The 23,304-nt window shown below is 37.3% G+C and overlaps 1 protein-coding gene across 4 annotated transcripts; it reads right to left on the bottom strand.

The window, feature by feature from the left end:
- Positions 1–588: 588 nt before the first annotated feature.
- Positions 589–22,768, bottom strand: swt1 (SWT1 RNA endoribonuclease homolog). Of its 4 annotated transcripts, XM_055057350.1 has the most exons (17): positions 22,392–22,768; positions 22,232–22,304; positions 21,928–22,001; positions 19,521–20,541; positions 19,303–19,432; positions 18,801–18,902; positions 18,173–18,364; positions 17,395–17,488; positions 16,801–17,042; positions 16,214–16,374; positions 15,681–15,819; positions 12,597–12,727; positions 12,238–12,389; positions 11,378–11,524; positions 8,356–8,422; positions 8,138–8,205; positions 589–2,019 (listed from the first exon to the last, which is right to left on the bottom strand). In XM_055057350.1, the coding sequence occupies exons 2-17, from the start codon at positions 22,295–22,297 to the stop codon at positions 1,914–1,916; spliced, it is 2,892 nt and encodes a 963-aa protein (XP_054913325.1). In that variant the 5' UTR covers positions 22,298–22,304; positions 22,392–22,768; the 3' UTR covers positions 589–1,913. The 4 variants fall into 4 exon arrangements, with proteins under 4 accessions (XP_054913325.1, XP_054913317.1, XP_054913333.1 ...); XM_055057342.1 differs by lacking the exon at positions 22,392–22,768 and having other exon boundaries at positions 22,232–22,363; XM_055057358.1 differs by lacking the exon at positions 22,392–22,768 and having other exon boundaries at positions 12,609–12,727; positions 22,232–22,363.
- Between the last annotated feature and the right edge of the window lie 536 nt (positions 22,769–23,304).

Genomic DNA, 23,304 nt, shown 5'->3' with positions numbered 1-23,304 from the left:
CAAGCCAATTTCTAGAATGGATTTTCTGTTGCCTGTGCAGGTTTTTTTTTCTTCCACTAACCTTTCAAACAATATCTTTAAATGTAGCTCTCTGTGGCCCGCTAAACTCTTAAGCAATGACTTTTTGCAGCTTGCCTTCCTGGTGTAGCGTGACGATTGTCATTACTTTAGATAAGATGATTAAAACTGAATAGCTTTCTTTGGTCTTATTTTTCTCAGAAGCTGAGTTTTGCTTGAGAAAAATGGTTAATCTGAACTATGTTCATTGTCCAACTGTGCTGAGATTTTATAAAGACACAAAGTTTTGATCATTATTGGCTGTCCTTATCAGTGACCCTAAACGCTGCTCCACCTTTGCCTTTGTCTGGATGACTTCTCCTCGTGGAGCAACTCTTCACTGTAACAGCCGGTGTAATCTCAGCCTGTCTGCTGCCGTCACCTGGGTTTAATCCATTTAATCATCCCACACTCATGCAGCCGCATGAGGTTGTGCACAGAGAATCAGACACGTTACATGAACTGCAACAGACAGAAAAGCTTCAACTTGAGCAATGAAATCAGGCAAAGTGTGAGTTTAGGAGTGTAAGATTTAATTTACACAAGTAAAATTTACACTTGTACACGTCTTTTAATTTGGCACAAAGAATTTATAAAACTGCAAATCTATAATACAGTGGTTGCTAACAAAGTTATTCAGCTATCTTTACCATCTCTAAGGCACAATCACATCAGTAACTTCAAGCTTTAAAGTGACAAAGCAGTTGTTTGTTTGTTCTGGGCTTCTCAGCATTTTAAACCAACAGATACTTAATGGAAAAAAAAATACTATGAAAAGTTAGAAGTGTTTTAAAGCACCAGCTTTGCAGGGTCCGCAGTGCGGTTAATGCCCATCTCTAATAATAATAGGGTAAAACATCATAGACCAGCCCATCATGGGGCGACGATGGGGGCAGACATGCAGTGCTTTGCAGAAGCATTAACAGCCTTTAAACCACAAGCTTCAGGAATTATTCATTTTTTGTAAATGTAAAATGGTTAGAACTGTTCAATTCATCAGGCCCTTGGTGACTCTGGAGGAGCTGCAGAAATCCAGAGCTCAGGCGGGAAAATGTGTCAAAGGACAACTACTGACCATACATGCCAAGAATTTGACCTTCATGGAAGACTGACAGCAGGAAAGCCATAAGGCTCCTGTTAAAAAGAAGGCACTTTGATCCGTTGAACCTGGAACATTAAAAAGATACTTCATTCACTTCAATAATGTTAAAGGTCCAACATTCAGTAGATTATTCACAGTTTTTTGTAGTGCTCTGGAAGAAGGCGCTGTTTCTGTTATTCTTCTAAGAAACACAGCAACAGCTGCATAGAATGAGTTTTGTGTCTATGTAGTTTCATTTTAAATAAGGCTCAGCAATAAATACAATAAAAAATTACAAGCAAGCGGAAACACTAGTAAAACAAAGATGTAAAGCTTCACAATGTGGCTTCATCACACATTCACTTGGTCCAAGAATACCAGTAAATACCAAGAGGTCAAATTTGATATTCTCCCTGAAACATAAAAAAATTGTGATCTGTGATTGCATACTAGAAAAATACATAAAAATACAAACATAACATGCAAATGTTCTTTCATTCTGTAGTTTTAATGAAAGAACACTTCCATTATGACCCGACCACAGACTGGAGTACAACCTCACATATTACAGAATAAAAAGAATAAACATCTTGAGACACCAACCAACAAAGAAAGCAAAACAGCTTATTTTGTAGGGAAAGTGTTTAAAGATGAAACAAGCGTGGAAAAATGGTCCAAAACAGAATTGCCGTCAACGACAAAGGTTTTAATCGAAGGAAAAGGTTAGGTTTTTACAGGCGGCCAGTCGGTGATGTTAATGGGAGCCTGAGTTTCGTCAGCACGGTGCGGTGAAGGCAAAGCTCTGCCCTGTGGTCTGAACACAACCATCCAAGGCCTTTTTTAGCTCCAATAACTGGTTTCCTCCAACTCCAAGTTTCTCCCTGCGAACAGACGAGAAGAAGTTTGGCTGATAGGAAACAAAGAAATGGATGAAGTCTGGAGCAAACAGAGAGAAGAAAACTCCAATCTGACATCTACATGCAGTTTTCTGACAAACCCACATGTTCTTTCTCTTATGTAGAACTGTGTCTTACACAAAATTGCTATTTGCTTTCATTTTGTTTTTGTTTACAATTTAGTCCTTATTATAACCTGACCACTGCATTTTTTTCCCTCAGCAGAAACAAAACAAACCCAAAGAAAAAAAAAACATGATGTTCCAGCCATCCCTCTGTTTTGATTCCTCACGCCAAGGCTTGAATGTTTCGCTCGCAATTAGATTTTATTTACCCACATGTTGCTTTATGGCAACAACTTTCCAGCGCTTTGGAGCGCTTGAAATTAACTGCAGATATTTTCCATCACATGGTTGGAATATATTGGAGGGGTTAACTGCATTATGTCCATGAAGCAGCTTCTTAGAAGAAATCAGCTCTAATCTGAGGTTTTTCTCTAATTTAAAAGTAAGAACATTTACGTTAAATTGGACAAGGTGAAAAAAGGCATGCACAATTCTAACTAAACTGGTTGAATAGATACGTGAACAGAAAGGGGAGTCATTCTTTTATTTTCAAAGTTATGGATGAACTCATTTTATAACATAGATCAAGCTAGGTTTGACAGGCCATTAAAAAAGTCAAACTTTTAGAAATGATAAAACGGAGAGTAGTATAGTTCATAAGTTTATTTATATATATGCTTATTGCTCTTCCTCCAGACTCTGGGATGGCATTTTCCAAATTAAGTGCAAAATTTACTGTTATCGAAGTTTTTTTTTGTTTTTGTTTTTTAACCAACTCTACAGGTTTTGGTGATTCAATTGCTCCTTCCTCTTAACTTTCCCTTAATAAGATTGAATACAGCACCTTTTTTAAAAAAACAACAACAAAAAACAAATGTTCAGCAATGACCTTTTCCGGCTTCCCTTTCTTTTGGGGTTGTCTGCAGAACAACTGAGTAGTCACCAGTCCCCTGCTGATCGTTCTGTTTCAAAAGGCCACACTCATCAAATCACCAGAAGTAAATGCCTCAAATGCTCTTTGTGTACCATGATGAGTTTCACCTTTTTGAATAAAATAAGCTCATTAATTCACTTTTTTGTAATATTCTGATTAACTGAGTTTGATTAACCACTGCAGAAAAATAAGTCATACAGCTATGATTCAGGCCAGTGGAAGAACAGCTACATGATCTACAGCTTCCAATGGCAGCTATTTATCCACATTTCCACCAAACCAAATTCTGGTTTCATTTTTTTTTTTTTTCCGAAAACAACACCACAGGCGGCTTCAAATTCCCAGGAAAGAACACAGAACACTACAGTCGTGACAACGGCTGCTTAGCAGCGAGACACTGAGGGAGCTTGTTGCCTGTTTGTCTCCTCCTCTGCTTTATTTCCATCAGAACATTGCGTAACGACAGAGAAGACGGAGGGAGGGAGAGAGAGAAAGAGAGAGCACAAAGAACTTTCTGGCTTTTGCCCCTCGCTGTTTTCGCCCAGCATTCATTCGTTTGTCCACTTCCCCCTTTAAGCAGGCGTACAGCTGCTTGTTTGCTCCACCTGTGATGTCAAGTTCACTCCTGTCATGTTTTGGCAGCACTCAGGATGTACTGGTTTACACCTGCTCAACTAGATTATCTGTTCAGTTACTGTCACTGCATGCACATCATTACCTTCAGATTCAACATTATAAGCTCCTAGTCATGTTTCAACTAGATGAATAAAGGGTGGATACTTTGCTTTTCTAGGGAGTTAGATACCAGAAAACAACTGCTCTGCAGGCCAAAAATACACACTGTTAATGTTGACGGGGCACAACCAGGAAATCTGAGCATGTGATTTTTTCCCAGCCCGCATGATGATGAAAAGCAAAAAAAAAAAAAATTACTTGTAGAGATTAACTACTTGTTTTCTTTTATGCAAACGACTGCACAGATGTCTGGTGTTGTTAATTTAAATAAAATAATAAACAAACTACATCATTTGCATGTGAAACTGTCGAAAACAGGGAAATAAGTACATCTGAATGCAGGATTGCTTTAGAAGCAGTCAGCTCAAAAAGACCAAGCTGTATGTTCAAATGAAGCCATTTCGCTTTGCTGCATTATTAAATACACTGAACACAAAATTAAGCGATGTGCAGCCTTAGGCTTCCTCCTGCCGAACAACGCTCAGCTCCCTGTAGGTTTGCTAAATTGAGCGGAGCAGAGGAACGCTTTCATGGTCATTCTTTCAGAAACAGTTAAACGCTTCCGTTAAATATCAGCTGAAGATGATGCCAGCGGAGGAGAGAAGTACATATGACAAACATGGCTGACATAAAAAGCTCTGGTTTAAAGCTGAACTAGTGCAATCCAAAAGTATTCATGCTCCATGAACATCTTGAATCAGTTTGACCCAGCAGCCACCAACATTAGAATATTTTATTGGAAATTCTTTGTAAATAAAGTCAAGCAAATTAGTGGATAACATTGCAATGGAAGGAAAATTACACATGAATTGTATGTTTTATTTATTTTTAATTTTTTGCTGCTACTTGGGAGTTTTCTTTTGCCATTTATTATAATTCAAGTTAAGTCAGACTGGATTGGACTTTGATTAGGCCATTGTAATACATAAATATTCTTGATATAAATTTATTTAACGTCGTCCTAGTTGCAGATTGAACGTGAAGATGAACCTCCATCTTTTGCAGGCTCTTGGTTTTTTTTTACCAATATAGCCCTGCATTTACATTCATCTTCCAATCAACGGTCAAATTCCCCTCAGAAAAGCATTACCACAGCAAGATGCTGCCACCACCAAGCCCACAATGACTGCATTTAATTATAGTTTCAAATTTATTGTTATTTATTCACTGTGATGTCACTGAACACACAGTGGAGAAAAAAGTAAAACTAAATCATGACAACACAGGCAGTTTTGGGGGTTTGAAACTAAAATTTATAGTGAGCACAAAAAAATCTAAATTTTTATCATAAGAAAATCATCATGATAAATGATAGAATGGATTTAATTTAGGGATACCAAATAAAATCAAGGAGGCAAAATACAATGCTACACTTTTTTTGGTTGTGTTTGCATCATGTCCTTCCATTTTGTAATTATGCACTACTTTATATCATATAAAATCCCAAAAATATATACACAGACGTTTGTGTGCAACGTGACAAAATGTGAAAAAAAAAAGCATTGGCGGCTATGAATACCATTACAAGGCACTTTTATTCCTGCAGGGAATGACAAGCAGCTCAGACACATTCGAACAGGCATTCACACCACAAAGAACTTGAGAGATGAGTGCAGCTTGGAAAATGAGTCACTGGGTTTATCAGAAGTGTTACTCAACAGCTAAGCTGTGCCGCATTAAAAGCCATTAGCCTTCCACACTGATGAAGCATCCACATGTGAAGAAATCGACAGATAAGCAAAAGTGTCTGGAAAACAGACACTTTAAAAATAGGAAAATCCTTTCCACAGATCATTAGCAGGGAAAACAATCACTGGAGACATTGTAATGCAGGCTAGGTCGTATATATTTTTAAAATATTTCCAGCATTATAGTGTTGTTTTAGTAGAGGGTATGAGACATCAGAAAAACAAGCAGGTGAAGATAGTTTTTTTTTCTCACCACTAAGAAAAAACACAGTTAAAGCAATGTGTTTATTTTGTAGAAATACTGAAAAGGCTTCAGAAAACACACAAATCAAAACAAGTATTTCCAGACACATAAAGGGTTTCCAAATGCTTTCAGATTCTGCTTCTTAACAAGAGACAAAATAGACTTTATTCCAAATGCAGTAACAACTACTGCTAATAAAAAAAGTCTTCTCCAAAAAGTTAAACCAAAGATTTCATTTGATTATGTTAGCCTATCAATGAAGAATAATAATATATTTTCAACCTGACGTGCTTGAATCTTATCAGCCGATGCCCACTCGATCCTCCTGAAGTTCAGTGACTGGAAAGCCTCAATTGGGCATTATATAACTGATGACATCACACGGCCCCTCTGAGCACACAGATCAAATATTTAACGGTTGCGGTAATGTACGCACTAAGTAAAGGCCCAGATTGCTTCACAGGGAATGTTGCGGATAAAAAATTTACCGTCACAACATGGCCAGCTTAACGCCGTCCGTCAGCGGTGACCTGCTGTAACAGGAGCGCAGATAACAAGACTGATAAGTGCTGAAAAGCTGCCTGTCGAGGTGACGCAGCAGGTTGTGTTTTCTCATCATGAGCAAACACAACCAGTCACTACAGGAAGCGCTTCATGACTAATGAGGCATCGGCATTGATGACATAACAGTCAATCTTTGAACCAAACCTATGTGATTTAATGGTAATGAAAATAAGAAAAATGTTGACATATCACAGATTTCTGTAGCCTCGGGTTAGGCTCAATCTAAAAACCATAATATGTACAGACGGGATATTATTTCTATACTCTAATGCTATTTGACTGTCCCATTTGCTGGACAAATAAGGGATTATTCTATTCTACCATAACAAAGTAAATGTCAGCGTTTTACCTGCTGTGGTTACAAAACCATCAGCACATGGTTCTGGCTGTCTGGTGGTTGCAATAGTAGGTGACGCATAATAACAAATAATCAGTTTAGGAGTGAGACCTGTGGCTTGTTTCTATGGCAGCAGCTCGGTTTTACCTGCAGGCATAAACATTGCGATTCACCGACAGGCAGGTGAATCCGTTTGTCTAGGAGTGTAGTAGCTTTCTGCTTTACTGAGGTTGTGCATATTTGTTATCTCTGCACTTATGAATTATGGGTATTGTTTACTGCTTGTAAGGCTCATTTGTTTGCCCAAATAGGAAGTTAAGAAGTTACATTTAAAATTGATTGTTAAAGTAAGTTGAGTTTTACCACTAAACACGTAGCATTTAACAGATCATGTGAATGATGAACAATTCAGTTATTTCATGACCAAACCTTTCCTTCTGTTAAATCTGTTTAGATTTGAGTTTTTCATCTCAAGGCTTGTCAGTGTAACTTACAAGTGAGAACTCATTTCACCAAGCATGTTTTCTCTATTGCATCATCTTCTGAAGCTGTGAATGCAGTACTGAGAAAGAAGTGTAAACCTTTCACAGTACTTGGACAGAAGAAAATGGAGGAGTCAGAATGGCAAAAAAGGCTTCTGAGAAAAATCTTACATAGCTTTCTGTGCACTGGAAAAGGAGAGGCCTAGAAGTCCTCATTGATTATTGATCCAATGTTTTATAGATGACACTGCAGGAGATTACCAAAGTTTTAAAGGCGTATCAATTATAGTGTATATAATCTTCAAAATTAAGTGACAAAGATTTGTCTAAAATTTCCTCTCTCATTATTTTGACATTCAGCAAATATGAATAGTTTTAGTAATGGTGTTTGACATAGACCTGTACAATTTTATAAGGATTTTATGTCAAACAGCAAGAAAAAAATGGTTATATGTATTTTGATACAGTGTATGTAGATATCTGGTTTCAGCTGTAGATCCATGATCAAAATTTGTTAAACTCTAATTATTTTTATTCAAGCCACCAGGTTTCTAAGCAGGTATTACATCTGTTTATTTCTGCTCTTTGTAAATAAATAAAAATAATAAAAAATAAACCATACAGAACCAACACAGTGCTCTGTGAGAGGAATAGGTAAGCCCTTGTGATAATGACAAGTATAAAGTTACTGCAAACAACAGTCTATTGTCATGGAAATGAAAAGCCCCAACACATCCCTTCAGAGAAAAGTGTTAATAATAAATGTCCCAATTGTCCAGAAATGTTGGCATGGACACGGTCTTTGTGAGACCTGCTGGGGATGTCAACAAGGAGGGTTATTATAGCGAAGGAGGAAGCACATAGCTGCCCGGGCAAGCAGCAACAAAGACCGCAAAATTTCAGAGAACTGGTTTGATTGAGTATTCAGTTTGGAAGAAACAGAAGGCCAAAAAAACCAACCCTAACTTCAGAGAAAAACTGATCCCGAAAAATCAACAATTCATCAGTAATGTGTATTTTTCTATTATTATGTCTGTGTTTGTAGCCTACCTACCTGTAGTCTGGTTGGGAGAAACAATCCAGAAGGTCTTTAGCTGTTAATCTGGCTTCTTCACTGACAAGCTGAAACAGAACAGACACAAACTAATCTAAATAAATGAACATGATGAGCCCAATGTGGCATGAGACCACAGGGAGCAAAAAAGGTTGTGTGAATTGATTTACAGCATCCAGAGGCCAGTTTTGTATCCACAACTTTGATGCAGTACAAACCTTATTGGAGTAAATAATACTGAGAAGAATCTGGACTTCCTCCAAACCCGGAGTCGAAGACAAGACCCTAAGAGACAAAAGAGATCTCAGAGGAGGCCTCACCTTTAGATAGTGCTCTAAAAGCATCTTTAAGAATGTTAAATCATTGAATCTTACCTAACATAGTGCTAAATAAGGGATACAACAACAACTGTTCTTAAAGAAATCAAATTAAACCAAGGAACCAAGGAAGTATGAGAAAAATACAATGGTAATTTGTGCACAATAGTTCTAAAAGATCTACAAATAGCCTGCAGAAAGAGGAAAAATGAGCGCGAGGGAGACATGCCCAAACATGAGAAAACTAGACTGGCTGTCTCCTAGGCAAAGCTATCCCCATACACATGAACATGTGCACAATGATATGTAAGAAAGAAAAGATGAACAGGAAGAACACGTTGCAAACCATATTTTAAAAGGAAACAGGCAATAAAAAGGTTAATTTACATTCAATTCGAAAAAGTAGGGAGGATTTACCAGTAGGTGTGTAGAGGTAATAGCTACTCAGAATTGGGCGTGCAGAGGAGCAAAGTTGCTTTCACTTTTGCAAATTAAACCTGAACAAAAGGTCCATTTACATCAGAGGTCCTGAAGAAATATTAATGCAAAACTGAGTGATGTTGCTCTGAGTAACTGAGTTTTAGTTTTTCCATACAGGCTCAGAGGTGCAGCAAAAAAAAAAAAAAAAAAAAAAAAAAAAAACCTGCCCGTGGTACAAATGTTGTTGCTGCCAGAAATTCTCAGAAGCTGCCAGAATTCTCCTCCCCTAGTGAAGCATGATTTCCAAAACGACAGAAATGAATAAGACTGAGGTCGAACTCTCACACAGATCCAACAAAATAAGCAAATATTTTATTGGTTAAAAGTTGCATGTGCAACTAAATGTGCAACTTTGTGATGCTGTAAAGGTGATATAATCCTCATCACAAAAGGCCTTTGTTGAGCAAGTCCTCTCACATGTCAAGTCCCAAAAGGAAATCTCACCATCACAGGACGTTTGTAATAAAGCACCACAACATGAACTACATGTGCTTTTAACTGAAGCAACAGACAGAAGTAAATATTTGCAAATAAGAAAACATTGAGATGAATATATTTTTAGAATTATATAATAGAAATTCATTCATCCCAGATAGTTAAAGGTTTGTAATAAAGGAGAGTAAAAAGTAATGCTTTGATACACCAAAGGGGTAACAACTGGCCTGACTGTTTCCTTCTGACACATTTTTGCTTGATTCTCATTCACCTTCACTGCTCTTTCTGGGCTTTCTGCCATTAAGCTCGATTTCTCCAATTGCATTTCAACAGGGTCAATCAGTGAACAGAAGGACGAGCTGTGATTTTCTGCATTAGTCAATAATTGGAATCTGTCCATGTTTGTGGCTTAGCAATGGCGTCAGAGGAAGTGGATGAGGAAAGCCACGCTTCCTAATACTAATCAATTAAAATCGGAGCAAGAGGAATGGTTAAGAAATTTTATTTCTGACAAAGGCAATATTCTGCTCTGTACTTGTCTCTTCACAGTGTTTGATGGTTGTTTGAAGTGCACACAGTTTACGGTAAGTTAAGAGCCGTAAACTGTGTGCACACCAGCTAGATTCCTTCGCAATCTAGCTGGTGTGTTACATACATAATGGCCAAGTGTTAGCGATTGAGTGAAGTTGGATTCAATCGTTTCAAACTTCAACACTCAATGCCTCCAGCAAGAAATAGTTTTTCAATAGCGGAGGGTCCAGAGTAGATCTCATTTGAGACACCAGCTCTGCCTGTTTGCTTGCAATATCTTCAGATGTTTTTAAATGTGAGACACAAAAGGAGAAGCAGGTTTCAGACAGGCATAAAAGGAACACTTACATAAGCAGCTAAAAAGTTTATAAAGAAAAGGCATGGCTGCCCTACATTTTCTATGAGCTGACAGAAAGAGTAGAATAAATGATTAATATTATGAGATTAACAAAGCTTCTGGCCTACTGCTTTATTCAAGCAGAAAAGATGGTCCAAGATGCGTCATGACTAAATGCGAAAAGTCGAGCTGTGTAAAAGATTTCAGCTGACACTGGATTTATTATTCCACGTGCTTCACATACCACAGAATGTTAAAATGTCCACAGGGCGACAAAAAAGGGGTTGTTGCTATTCTTCAAGATCAGTAACAACCCAGAAAAGTTTGGCATTCCTAGGTTTGTAGTTGTGCCAGACTCTTCTCATTTTCAGTGACAACAGTTGAGAAATGTAATCTTATCACATTATGGAGCAAAAGTTATTTAGGGGTATCGGAGGCAATGGGGGCTGATTGCCACAGTGATTTTTATATGCAAAATGAATCATTTGAAAATAATCTATCCTTATCCCTTCTGTTTTGATCTATAAAACAGAATCCCAATAAAATAAGTGCGATATGATTTAACATTACATTTTGGTTCAGTGTGATTATTGTCCAAGCATTTACAGTGAAATGGTTTTTCAGTGTCTAATTTGTTTATCAGCAGCAATGTGGTAAAATCAGCAGTACCAAAGTGGTCACTGCTGCCTCATGGGAACAGAGTTAAGGAAAAGTGAGAAGGTCAAGAGGATTACACTTCTTGACCAACACTACATGCCAACCAAGTCTTACAGGTCCCACACACATATAATTAGGACACAGGAAGGAGAACTCTGGCTTACAGAGGGAGAAGGCAGTTTGAAATGGGCTGTTAGAAGGACTGGCAGCTCAGACAGAATGGTGTGTGAGCGAGTGAAAAGGCTCAAGCTTGTTCTGAAAGAGGGCTTAGTGAAAGTAGACTTATGGGGATGATGGGAAAATGATAGATGAGCATTAACGAGAAACATTCAAATGTAGGACATTTTAAAATATTTATCTCTTAAAGGCAGCAATGGCTGCAATTCAGGAAAGCTAATTAAACAAAACAAACTGAAGATAGAAAGTGAGATGTCCAAAGGTCACATTTAGTGAGACAGCTGCAGTATGAGCCAGCTTACATACCTGCCAAACGCCTGCAGCAGCTGTGAAACCATCGAGGACAGTCTGTGCAAGCAGGCCAAAGCGTCCTGTGGCGGCGGAGGATGTCCCATCGGTATAGCGGCCTGCATGGTGTGAGGGTCAAAGCTGAGTGCTTTGAACACTTCCAAACTGAAACGTGACAGAAACAAATGACCTTTTAGGTCAATGGAATGGAAAAAAAACAAAGCACATATCAAAACAAACCAGGATGTTGTTCTGTGGCTGAAAATTGCTTCGGTGTTGGGATTAACTTCTTCACCTTTTATGTCTCAATCATGACGTTAGTTCTTAAGCCATAAGGAAATGTAATCACGTTAACATGTTTTCTAAATTTAACTGACAAAACCATAGATGACAGTTACTTATCCTTTCAACAATTACATCATACGATGAGTTTAACATACAAATGTAAATTCACGTGCATTCATCATGGACACAAATCTCATCTTTTTAACTATTCACCTACAAATGGTCACACAAACCATAAAATCATGTGAATAGTTTATCCTGTTCCGTATTGCTCTAAGGTGGACCGAAGAAAATCCCAATAACAATAGGAGATAAACTTCAGAATCCCTTTCAACCATCTAGTTGTTGAATTGAGGCGAGATCGAGTTATTTGGAGAAAGTTCTTTTTCATTGCACCACCTATGCTGCGCAATGCATTAGTACCACTGGCAGCTAAGCAGAACCTCAAAATGATCCCATGCTTGGCAGCTGGTGCAGGGTTCAAGGTGTTCAGAATCCTATCTTGACTCCTCAAAATGTTATTACTCAGAAATGTTTAGGTTGATATACAACTGAAAGCCCCAAATCATTTACTGTTCAATGTTTTAGCTCACCTAGTTTGGTACACTTGAGACCAGATATTCTCGAACACAGCCCACACTTTCTGTGAAGAGATGTGAGCCGATCCCGGCTGCTTATCTACAGACTCGTCATCATTCATGACGACATCACCAGCAGACAGTTCCTGCTCCCCAGACGCATGGTGCTACAGTGAGAGAACATTTACACTTAGCCTCAAGACATTAAGTATTGAGTTAGAAGTTGATGTTTGGCAAAACAACACTCAATATTGTTTTTTATGAATCTTTGAAGAGATTAATTGAGGTATTCCATGTTTCTATTTATGACAATACTTCATCCAGACAGTTCTATATAGAAGCTGTCTTTTCCAATTGATTTTGCTTAAACTTACCTGTGACTGTACCTTATTCAAAATATTTTCCATCACAGTGAGGGCACCAGGGACAAGTTTTGAACGTTTCCCAAATGCTTTCACTAACTCCTTAGTTTCTTGTAGAAACCCTAAAGTTGTTACAGTTTCACCTGAAGGTACACAGAAAAGCAAACAGTGCTGGTTATAAACTGACTGCAACTACTGCCTGTTTTACAGCAAATGCAAAAGATTTTACCACATATGAATTTTTTTATTAAACAATTAGATACTAGAATTTGGTTGGCTCTTTTATTCACAAAAGATTATGTATAGATACTTTTTGTATCTGGTAGACAATATTTAAATTACAGAATTAAAAAAGGAATTATTGAGATCATTTTATCGTCTCAGCCAAGTGTTATTAGTAGATAGCATTGGCTCATGAAAAAACAAATGCTGTAAAAAGAAAATATGATAAAATGAAGTAGAGATGAGGAGGTAATTAATAACTGTTCAATTAATACAAAGTGTTTAGTTAGAAAAATTGTGATGTATTTTAAGAAAAACATTGGCCAAAAACTAGCCATCTTCAATTGTTTTTCATGGAATCTATATTTAGATTGCAGTCACTCAACATTATGTGAGTGACTGCTCACAACAAGTTGTGCATGATAAAGTATCAGATGAAGTTTCTTGATAAATGTACATAGATGAGCCCAAAAAGTGTAACATGCATTTATAATTCAGCCCCTTTTCATCCCTAAATAAAGTACAACAACTGTCTTCAAAAGTCACCATATTAATAGAGTTCAATGTGCAAAAAGATCTCAGTACAAATATGAGAAAATATTATTGAACACCTTGTTTCGTAAAGATTAAGGAACAATACAGTCAAGTGATAGATAAAATTGAGAGGAAGCATGTTTTTCCTATGAAGTAAAACCCAACTTTTCATTTCTCCCGACAGGAGCCTTTCCTCTGAATTCCAGCTACATTCGGTTACAAACTCTCTCTGTTGCCTGCAGTACTTTTCCACCACCACATTTGTTTTCACCCTAGCTCACAGTTTATCCCTACATCCTCCTCTTTCTCCGCCTCCTCATCCTCACCCTCCTCCTTGCTCTACTCTCAAATTCTTGGCTCAGGGCCAGGCTGTGCGGTACTGAGAAACCATGTGTGTGAGCCAGAGACCACTCTGAGCAAAGTCAAATTTTATATATTTTCCACTCAGATTTTTGAGTAAGATGTATTTTTTGTGCCATGGCTGTAGCAGTCATCCTCCACCCTGATATGGGTTGACATAAAAGCTGAAAGACAGATTGACTCATAAAAACACTGTAGGCGTGCAGCATTAAAAATGCATCCTCAGTGACATCTTGGACAGAATCGCTGCAGTCGGCTACTCAGCATCTTTCTGACACACATTGGTGTCTCCTACTTTAGCAGATGACCTAATTCTGGATGTAGTTTTGTGGAACAATCCAGGACAGACAACAGCATCCCGCTCCACACTGCAACATTTTAATCTGGGGGATCGCTTTGTATTTTTAGCCCAGAGTAATACAATTTTTCTTTTCCATTTTACAATCACAGATTGTAACAGCATTAAGTTAATAAAACATATACTTTTTTTTATAATAACAGTTCTTAGCTTCTCCTTTGCTTCAGGAGTTTGTGAAGCATGTGCCTAAAAGGATAATGAAGTAAATTGGGTCCATTTAGCAGATTACTGTAAGATTGTCTTTTTCCCCTCTGTTGTTTACATTCTGTGGAAGATTCGAATAATCTCCTAGGAAACTGGCAAATTTGGAGACTGTGATATCGTCAGACCTTCTGATTTCCCAGAAACAGTGGCTGTTCCAAATTAAGCAATGCAGTAACTCAATGGACTAAAATGACCAACAGCACGGATTGAGCAGAAACACGGCATAGCAAGAAACATGACAGAAGAACTTGTTATAGTTCATTATATGTTATTGTCATTATACTGTTATTAATATTTACTAAGTGCCACAATAATGAGAGAAAGAGTAAGTCAGAGGTTTATTTATTAATGTCTTTATAAACAGAAGAATTCCTAGAGAATGATTATTATTTCTTTAACCAATGAGGGAAAGCCCAGATGATGATGTCACAGCTTTGGAAACCTCTGATATGTTATCTGACATCTGAGTTAATTAGCATTTCACCTGTAGATATATTTTGAGACCACACCTGCTTTCTTGTTTGATACAATGGGAAAGTCAAAAGAAATCGGCCAAGATTTCAGGAAGAGAATAGTAGAACTGCACAGGTCCAGTTCATCCTTGAGAACAAGCTCCAGACGCTTGACGATGCTGCGTAAATCTTTCAAACAATTATTCTCAAGATATGATGGGAATATCCAACCATCATGCTGTTCAGGAAGGAGATAAGTTCTGTGTACCAGAGATGAACACACTTTGATCCAAAATGTGCAAAATGACCCCAGAACAAAAGCAAAATGAAGATGCTGCTGAATCTGTTAAGACAGTGAAATGTATGCTGTACCAACATGAAGGCTGCTCAGAGGAAGCCACTCAAAAAAATATGCAAAAAGCCAGATTGCAGTTTGCAGATGCACACAGGGACAAAGACATTCGTTTTTGGGGACACATCTATTGATCTGATAAAACTAAAGTGGAACTGTTTGGTCATAATGAGCATTTTCACATTTTGAGGAAAAACAGGCATGCTTGTGCCATCCTATCTGTGAAGAATGGGAGTGGCGGCATCATGTTATAGCAGCATATGTTTTGCTGCAGGAGGAACCGGTACACTTCATGAAATAGGATAAGGATGTCAAAGCATTGTTCATTTGAGGAAGAAAACCCAAACACTTGGCCAGAGTCATAGTGTTCTAAAGCTGAGGTAATGTATGTAAATTTGTGATTTTTAAGACCTTAATAAATAAATATCTGACATATTAGCAAATAGAAATGATTTTGGTCATTTTAACTCACCTAAAACAAGACAAGTTTGGCCTGATTTAACTTCAGACAGTGAAAAAAAGCTGCATATCCAATGTCAGTTAAGGAAAATATGGGCAGAAAACAACACATTGTGTAACAATTCATCTTTTCCTGCTTCTACATGATTTCATACCTGAGCCAAAGAAGTTGATAAGGTTTCCAACAGTTTCCAACATCTTCCGTGGGACAAGGTGTCCAAAGACAGCAATCCAGTGCTTTTTAAAACACTGAAGGACATCTTGAAGACTCCAAGGAGGTTTTATATAGACAATCTACAAAATCAAAAAACACATTGGAACAATAACTAAATCTGTAAAGCAGTCTAATAAGGTGAAACTGCATGGCTAACATTACTGTCAAATGGAAATCTCTTTAAATTGTGTAAATTGTTCCACTATGTTTGGCAATGCTTCAAGAGTTTTTAAGTCTGTTTAGAAAGGAATCTTGTGCATTAAATCTAGGTGCAAAACAGTTCATTTAATTGGACAAATTTAGGGTTTTTAAGACAAAAAGGTCTCATGAAAAGATTAATATTACATGTTACATGCAAACCAATACTTTTCAATGCAAAGCAATCATACAAGCTGATATGTTCATTGTGTAAGAACGGCAAACACACAGAAAAAGCAATAGCAATGATTCCTTTGTAATGTTTAGAAAATGCACCTCTTGCCAGAGTTCGTCATAAGCCGCCTTCATCTCGGTTTCTAACACTTCAGACAGCACATCTCGCAAACTGTCTTCCAGTTCACACAGATATCCACTGAGGTCCCATTCTGCCTCCTTACCGTCTCTTTTTTTGTCTGATGGGGAATTAACAGGTGGATCTATGCCAGCATATGTAAACACAAAAAGAGGAGATTTATGTATTTTGCAATAAAAATGTGTATATATATTGTGTGTGTACATACATGTACACTATTTACAGACTGCGAACTCAATATATCTTTATAATTTACATAAAGACATTCATGGAGGCATTTCTACTTTGTCCTTTGCTGTTTGTAGTAATCATGAGAATCACTAGTGCTGTTTCTATTTGTTACCTCAGGCTTTGTTAGCTGTAACTGTCTTTATGGACACATTAAAGGAAACACTGACACAAAACGAGTGAAAGGAAACAGAAAAATAATAATATGTTGGTGAGCTCACTAAGTGCATAGTTGGTTTGTGCTAATTACTGCTGGTGGATTATGGAAATTGGAAAGTTACTTTCTGGAAAACACAAACACACATGTTTTTTAGTGGCTCACCTTTTTCTGGGGTGGCTAAGGGAAAACTTGTGCTATCCTGTATGGGAAGCTGGACTGGTGAGCAGCTTGTGATCAACGCTGGAGATGAAATGTTATGGCTCAAACGAGACAGAACAGGAGGCGGAACGTCAAGAAGGAAATGCTGGCCATGTCTTGACCTCCTGACCCCTGCCTCCAAATCAACCTTGCTAAGAGCCCTCACTCCACTCAGGACAGCTTTATTGGACAGGTTTTTATCATTACTAGAAAGGAAAGAAGAAATTTCTCAATTAGATGCCAGTTCAATTTTGCAGGTAGAAACAGAAACAACATAGAAATAAGTCAAAACAACAAAAGCATCATAAAATATTTTCCACTGCAAATGTGGGCCAAAAAAAAATCCAGGGCTGAACCCAGATTCACTCGCTCAGCACATCTATTCTTTGCAAAAAAAAAACAAAAAAAAAACTGTCAGGCTCACTGTTTCTCTCATCCCAACTGGAACTATCTGGCACAGTCACATGCGTGTGCTTTATTAGCTGAGGACAGGCTTTACACAGCAGCGACGGCAGCAGCAGCAACAGCACCATACTGTAGGGGGGAGGGGCAACTCACGTGCATAAGATGAGGACACACTCTGGATACATATTCTGGTATTGCAGGCAGCACTGCAGCACTCTGTCATCATTATTCTCGGTATTCAGACCATCTGAGGATCAAAAAAAGGAAATGACAAAAAATGACTCAGAAAACCAATCTGATCTAAGAGTCCGTCTACTTCACAATGCTATGGTGCTCAGATTAAAGTGTAAAAACAGTTCTCATGGTAATAAAAGACAAAGCATGAATGCATTTTAAACAGTTACAATAAATAAACATTTGTCTCAAAAGTACATGTAGTTATTGTTCTTCATTAGGGATTGTACATGGATGCAACCTGCCCTTGAATTTCACTCCTCTAGGCTACAATAATGGGGATCCTTACAATCACTTAAGTGTGAGTGCCACCTAGTGTGCAAAAAATGAATAGCAGGCAGGATTTCTGAAAGTTAAATTCACGACCTTCACAAATTATGAAAATGTATAATTTATTTAATTACTTAATGTATATTTAACTTAATTATTAGCATAAGCAATAAATAAAATAACATGATTAATATCAATTGATGTTTTCTGAAAACAGCAAAGCTTTAGTCAGATTCATTTCCAGATGGCGTAAAAAAATGCAAAAGATGCACTTTTACACACTGTATGAACATATCTGGTTTCTCCTGCATTTTACCATAATTAATGAGCAAGTAATTAATAAGGAAATGTGAATTTTAAAATTTTATTTGGCTGAACATGTGATTCAAAGCTAGCAAGGCAATTTATCAGCTAAATCTGTACTCACTCCTGATCTGAGTGGCTTGCTGCATGGACTGCCCCCACAGGTGGGGATCCCGCTTCTTCAGAGAGGTGTAAATAAACGAGATGGCCGGAGTTGCAAGGTGGGCCACCGATCCTGACAGACCTTTTCGATTTTTAAGGGAATCCAGCTCTTGTAGAACCACCCAGGGAATCAGGACAACTGGAAATCCCAATGCTAGAAGAGAACAAAGAGCAAGCCAATGTGAATGTATGCATCAATAATAGTCAACATTTCACTATTATTTATGGATATAACAATAGTGACAATAGTGTCATATGAGGATCTTGAAGGTTCCCTAGCTGATCCATTAGTAATACTAATTACTTTTTACTTCTACAACATTGATCTTATTAAAGCTACCAGTTCTTATATACATAATAATAAGTGTGAGGCTGATTTTTATTTTTCTGTTTTAACAAGTCCAAACTAACAAACCCTGAGGTAACTAGAAATGCACATATTTTAAATTTCAAAGACAGAAGGCAATGCTCTTTGACAACAACAGCATGAATAATTATTTTACATCTCAACGGAGAAATCAGAAACATAAAAGATGTGAAATGAACTTTAAAAGCAGCAGGTTTCGTAATGAAAACAATGGATTCAATACCTTCAAGGCCACAAGATTGGATTTTTTTCACATAATCCAAGTGACTGAGGAGAATGTTGGTGTCCAGAACTAAGATTAGGGTTTTCTGTTTGGGATCCCTGTCTGAAAAGACAAGTTAAGTCAATTGATGCTCATGTGAAAACTGAATAAAACACTGGATAAAAACATGCAGCTCTACAGATACGACTTGCATTGTCTCCAGTTAGGAGGCAGAGAACTATACTGTGAATGAATGATTTTCATCAAAGTATGTTAATGAAATGGCCTAATCAAAGTCAAGAATGACACAGCATCTCTGTTGAAACTTGAAAGTTATCGTTCTCAGAAACTCTTCATTCAGTCTGACTGAGTTTGAATGACCCACAACTCATCTCAGGGACAGAAGTTGATATTTTTCTTTATAAAATAATTAGCAAATTTATGTGTAGTCCATCCATTTGGTGTTTTAACAGTTAATCTTTGAACCTTAACAACATTTTTAAAAGGAAACAATAAAACTCACAATTGGTTTCTGCGGCTCCTTCCTCAGCAGAATCTATGTCCATGCCGGTGAGTTCACCGTAGCTCTGCTTCACATTTACCTCCAGCCTCTTTTCAGACCGAGCAAGATGAAGCTCTTCAACTACCTGACCCTGAAAGAAACATCATTTTTTAGATAGAAATTAAAAAGCGCCTAAATTAATAAGGTTAATTATTGGTGCTTTTTAAAAATTTTTTTACCTGATCAAAGAATTGCGCAGGGTTTGCATCTCCTGCTGGTGGGCGTTCAGATAGGAGATGGTCAGGGAAAGACGACCTCTTACTTTGTTCTTTACAAAGAGAATCAGAGGAACCAGCCAAAAGCCTGCAAGGTTCCACTGTTGCTGGCTCCAATTTCTTCACTTCAGAGCCGTCTTTGTTATCCTTGAGCTTGAGGTTTTGGTTTGAAGACACCAAATGATTATTTCCGAGTGAGCTGTGTGCAAGTGCAGGCTGTCTGTTTTTTGGTATTTTGAAATTGAATTTAACAGGCAAACTTTTTAGAGTGTCTATTTGTTTCAGAGTGGATGGTGGTGGCTCTGATTTCTTGCTCTCGGGGGTTGAAGTGAAGCTCTTCCATTTCTTTGGGTTTGTCACTGTCGTAGAGGGTTTCGGTGAAATGCAAGACTTCTGTGTGACAGTGGTAGGGGGATTTTTGGCATCCACACTCGTACTCTTGTTAAACTGATAATTTTTACTTGTATTCTGGTCTTGCTCCATGTTGCTCCATTTTTTAAAATGTTTGTAGTGGGAGGAGATGGGTTCATGGGTCTTAATGTTCCTGCTGTCATATGAGGATCTTGAAGGTTTCCTTGCTGATCCATTCCTCCTCTCTGAACCCTGCCTGTGATCTCTGTGTTCAGCAGCATTTAACTTGTTACTCATTCGCTCATTTTCTAGTTTGGAATAGCTGCCCTGAGAGCACTTTTTATCAAATTTGCCTTTCAATTTTTTCTCTATTGTCTGATTAAGTAAAGCAGCACAGCTTGCCTTATTGGGCTTTGACTGGTCCCTTGTCACAGTTTTAATTTCCTTTGTTGTTCTAGATATACTGGATTGGTCTTCTCTGTGTAATTGCAAGGATCCCTTGTTTTTAAGCTGCTCTTCTTTAGGAGATACTTTCTGCTGTTCTTTTGTTGTTGACAGTCTGTAAACAGGCTTTGCTATCTGGCGGGAGCTGTGGGAGTCAACTTGATGAGATTTTTTCTGTTCCTTTTTAGAGCTGCATGTTGGACAAGAAGAAAAAAGTTATCAGAATAACTATTTAACCTGGGAACAAGTGTCTTTCAAAATGAGTCTAACTCCTAGATCTTTTCCCCTATTTTGTCACAACCACAAACTACATGACAGACCAATAGGTACATAATTTTGAAGCAAAGATAAAAGGTTATGTGATTTTACAAAAAAATAAAATCAGAGAACTGTGTTCTGTAGTATTTCTAAATAAAATCTAATCATTTTGAAGACACAAACTTAGTAAAGGAACCACAAGTGTGTGATATAATCGCTGTTCAAGTGGAGCTGTTCTTCTACAGTCTTTCTATCCATCCAATCAGATCGAGTTCAAGCTATTTTTAAAAATAGAATTAGCCAAAATTTCTCTGTCTGAACATAAAAAGCTTGCAGAGACAAACCATACATCACTGTTTTCATAGAGCAAGATGGTTCCGAGTTGAAAAATTGTTAGATAAGACATTTATCATTTTACTTGTCCTCACAATTATACAGGACTTTGTTTGTGACAAGGATCTCAAACATAAATCAGTATGAGAATGACCAAAACTAAGTCAAACAGAAAATAATTAATTCAAGTATTAGCTATAACACAAGCTACTTTCTGCATGATAATTGGATGTATGTCATTTTTGACATACATCCAATTATTTTTGACTAAAATTTGGTTGGTTAAAATGTACAAAATATTGAGCCAGATATCAAGGCACTGAATGTGATGCAGTACCCAAAGTATTCAACAGACTATTGATATGTACATATGATTTTGAGCCCTTGCTCTACCATGTTTATCTATTTATATACACACTGCTAATGCTTACACAGCCATAACCATTGATGACATTTAAAACCGGCTCTAGTCACACATAGTCACAGACAAACAGATAAACACCCCTTACTATGGGGTGCAGAAGGAAGCTTAGATAAAAGCAGAGCTTGCATTCCATTCTTTGCTTCTCTTGTTTTGTGTGAGCAAGCTGAAGCCTCAACACTGGACAATGAATGTCACTCTGGATCTGATCTATTTTAATATTCTGTACATCTAATTACTTTTGGCACTAAAGCTTGACTTAATACTTAATCAAATCCCGTTATTTCTAAAGGTAATAACACTGCTGTTTTTATTGGGCAGGTCTCAAAACTCTACCTTTAAGTTAACATTTAGATAAAAACAAATACTAACCTGTACACGTATTCCTGTTTTTCATATTTACATGTTTAGCTCTTTATATAGACAACTGCAAAAATGTGAACTTTATAAATCTAAATTATTCTGATAAAGAAGATCTGGAAAATGTAGGATGACCTAATTGCAGAAAATATGATTTGGAGTCCTGATTACAAACTTTATTTGGTCTGTACAAATCTGTTGTACCTCTTTCGATCCATTTCGTCATTTTTTCTTTTGTGACTTTTCCTTTTGGAGGCATCATTTTGGCAGTTTGAACCCTGAAAACATAGGGGTTTTGTGGGAAACAAATGTCATAGGAATGATTGTACTTCAGAGACATTATCACATGTAGTAAGCAATTTGCTCTTTCCTTGTAGGTAGTGGATTTTATAAAAACAAAAACATTTTAGCATGCTGGCATCGTCATGCAATGTGCTAGAACGCTGGTTGACTAAACAACCTTAACACATCAAATCCTAAAAGCAGAAAAATAAAACAATTTCCTTACCGCTTCTTCTTCGCCAGAAGATGAAGACAACCTATTTAGTTTTCTCTTTTTTAAATGTTTTGACATTGTTCTTCTGAAATTAGAAAAGGGGGAAAAATGTATTGCTTACTAAATTCGAACTGCTCAAGGAATTTGGAGGAATTTTCGAAAACAAACTAACCTCGGTGTATTTCACACGGTGTATTTAAATGAAAATAAACATTCTCTTCTGGGTGTTCCTACTCAAAATTCGTCGTCAAAGTTTTCTTTCCTAATGGAGGCTTGAAAAATAATCATAGTTTTATTTGGATGAGAAGTGTAAAAAAAGTTGTTCAATTCGGAAAACTCGAAGTAAAAAATAAAATAGCACAGTTAAACGGCTTCTTCAAGCAAAGCTCACAAAAGAGCAAATAGCAAACATCACAAATCGTGGTATTTACTGTACAAAATACCAGTGTATCTTTACTTATTTAAACGCCTGAGAGAAATATAGGTATAACTTCTGGGAAAATTCGTCACGTTAGCCAGGAGGTAGCCAAAACATCCGGTTTGTCTTCTTCTGACACAGTCCCAATAGAACTGTTCCATGTCATGCGCAGTGCTGCCCTCTAGAGAAAAATATGTGGTTTGGCTTAGAGAAAAGCGCCACGTCAGAGAGTCCGCCATATTGTGAGAGGCAGCTCGTCCTGAAAAACCAGCAAATTTTATCTCAATCTGGGGTTTTCCATATAACATCGACATCAAACCAATTTTGGTGAGACACTCTTGGAGAAAGTGGAGTTCTGGGGAGGAACTTTTTGTACCGCACTCTTTATTTTTACATGAGTGACATTTAAGTATTGCTACTTGCTTGAATACCATTTCAGAATACTCCTTCGTTAAAGTAACGTCACTGAATTTCCTTTTTGTACACAAGCTAATGTTTATGTGTTTTTTCCAGCATCATAGAAAGATGCTGTTTAGTTTCTATCAGGTGAGCTTGCTGGGACATTTGGAGATTAAAAATTAAATAGAATATATATATTATTTGTTCTGATTAGTCTTTTTCTTTTTTCTGAAGAAACTTTGTATTTAGTCAAATCATACAGTGAAAG

Source organism: Poeciliopsis prolifica, unplaced genomic scaffold (assembly GCF_027474105.1).
Source record: "Poeciliopsis prolifica strain line A6 unplaced genomic scaffold, Auburn_PproV2 SCAFFOLD002, whole genome shotgun sequence".
Lineage (NCBI taxonomy): Eukaryota > Metazoa > Chordata > Actinopteri > Cyprinodontiformes > Poeciliidae > Poeciliopsis > Poeciliopsis prolifica.
Note: the sequence above shows the minus strand (reverse complement) of the source record. Positions and strands in the feature narration are given on the sequence as shown.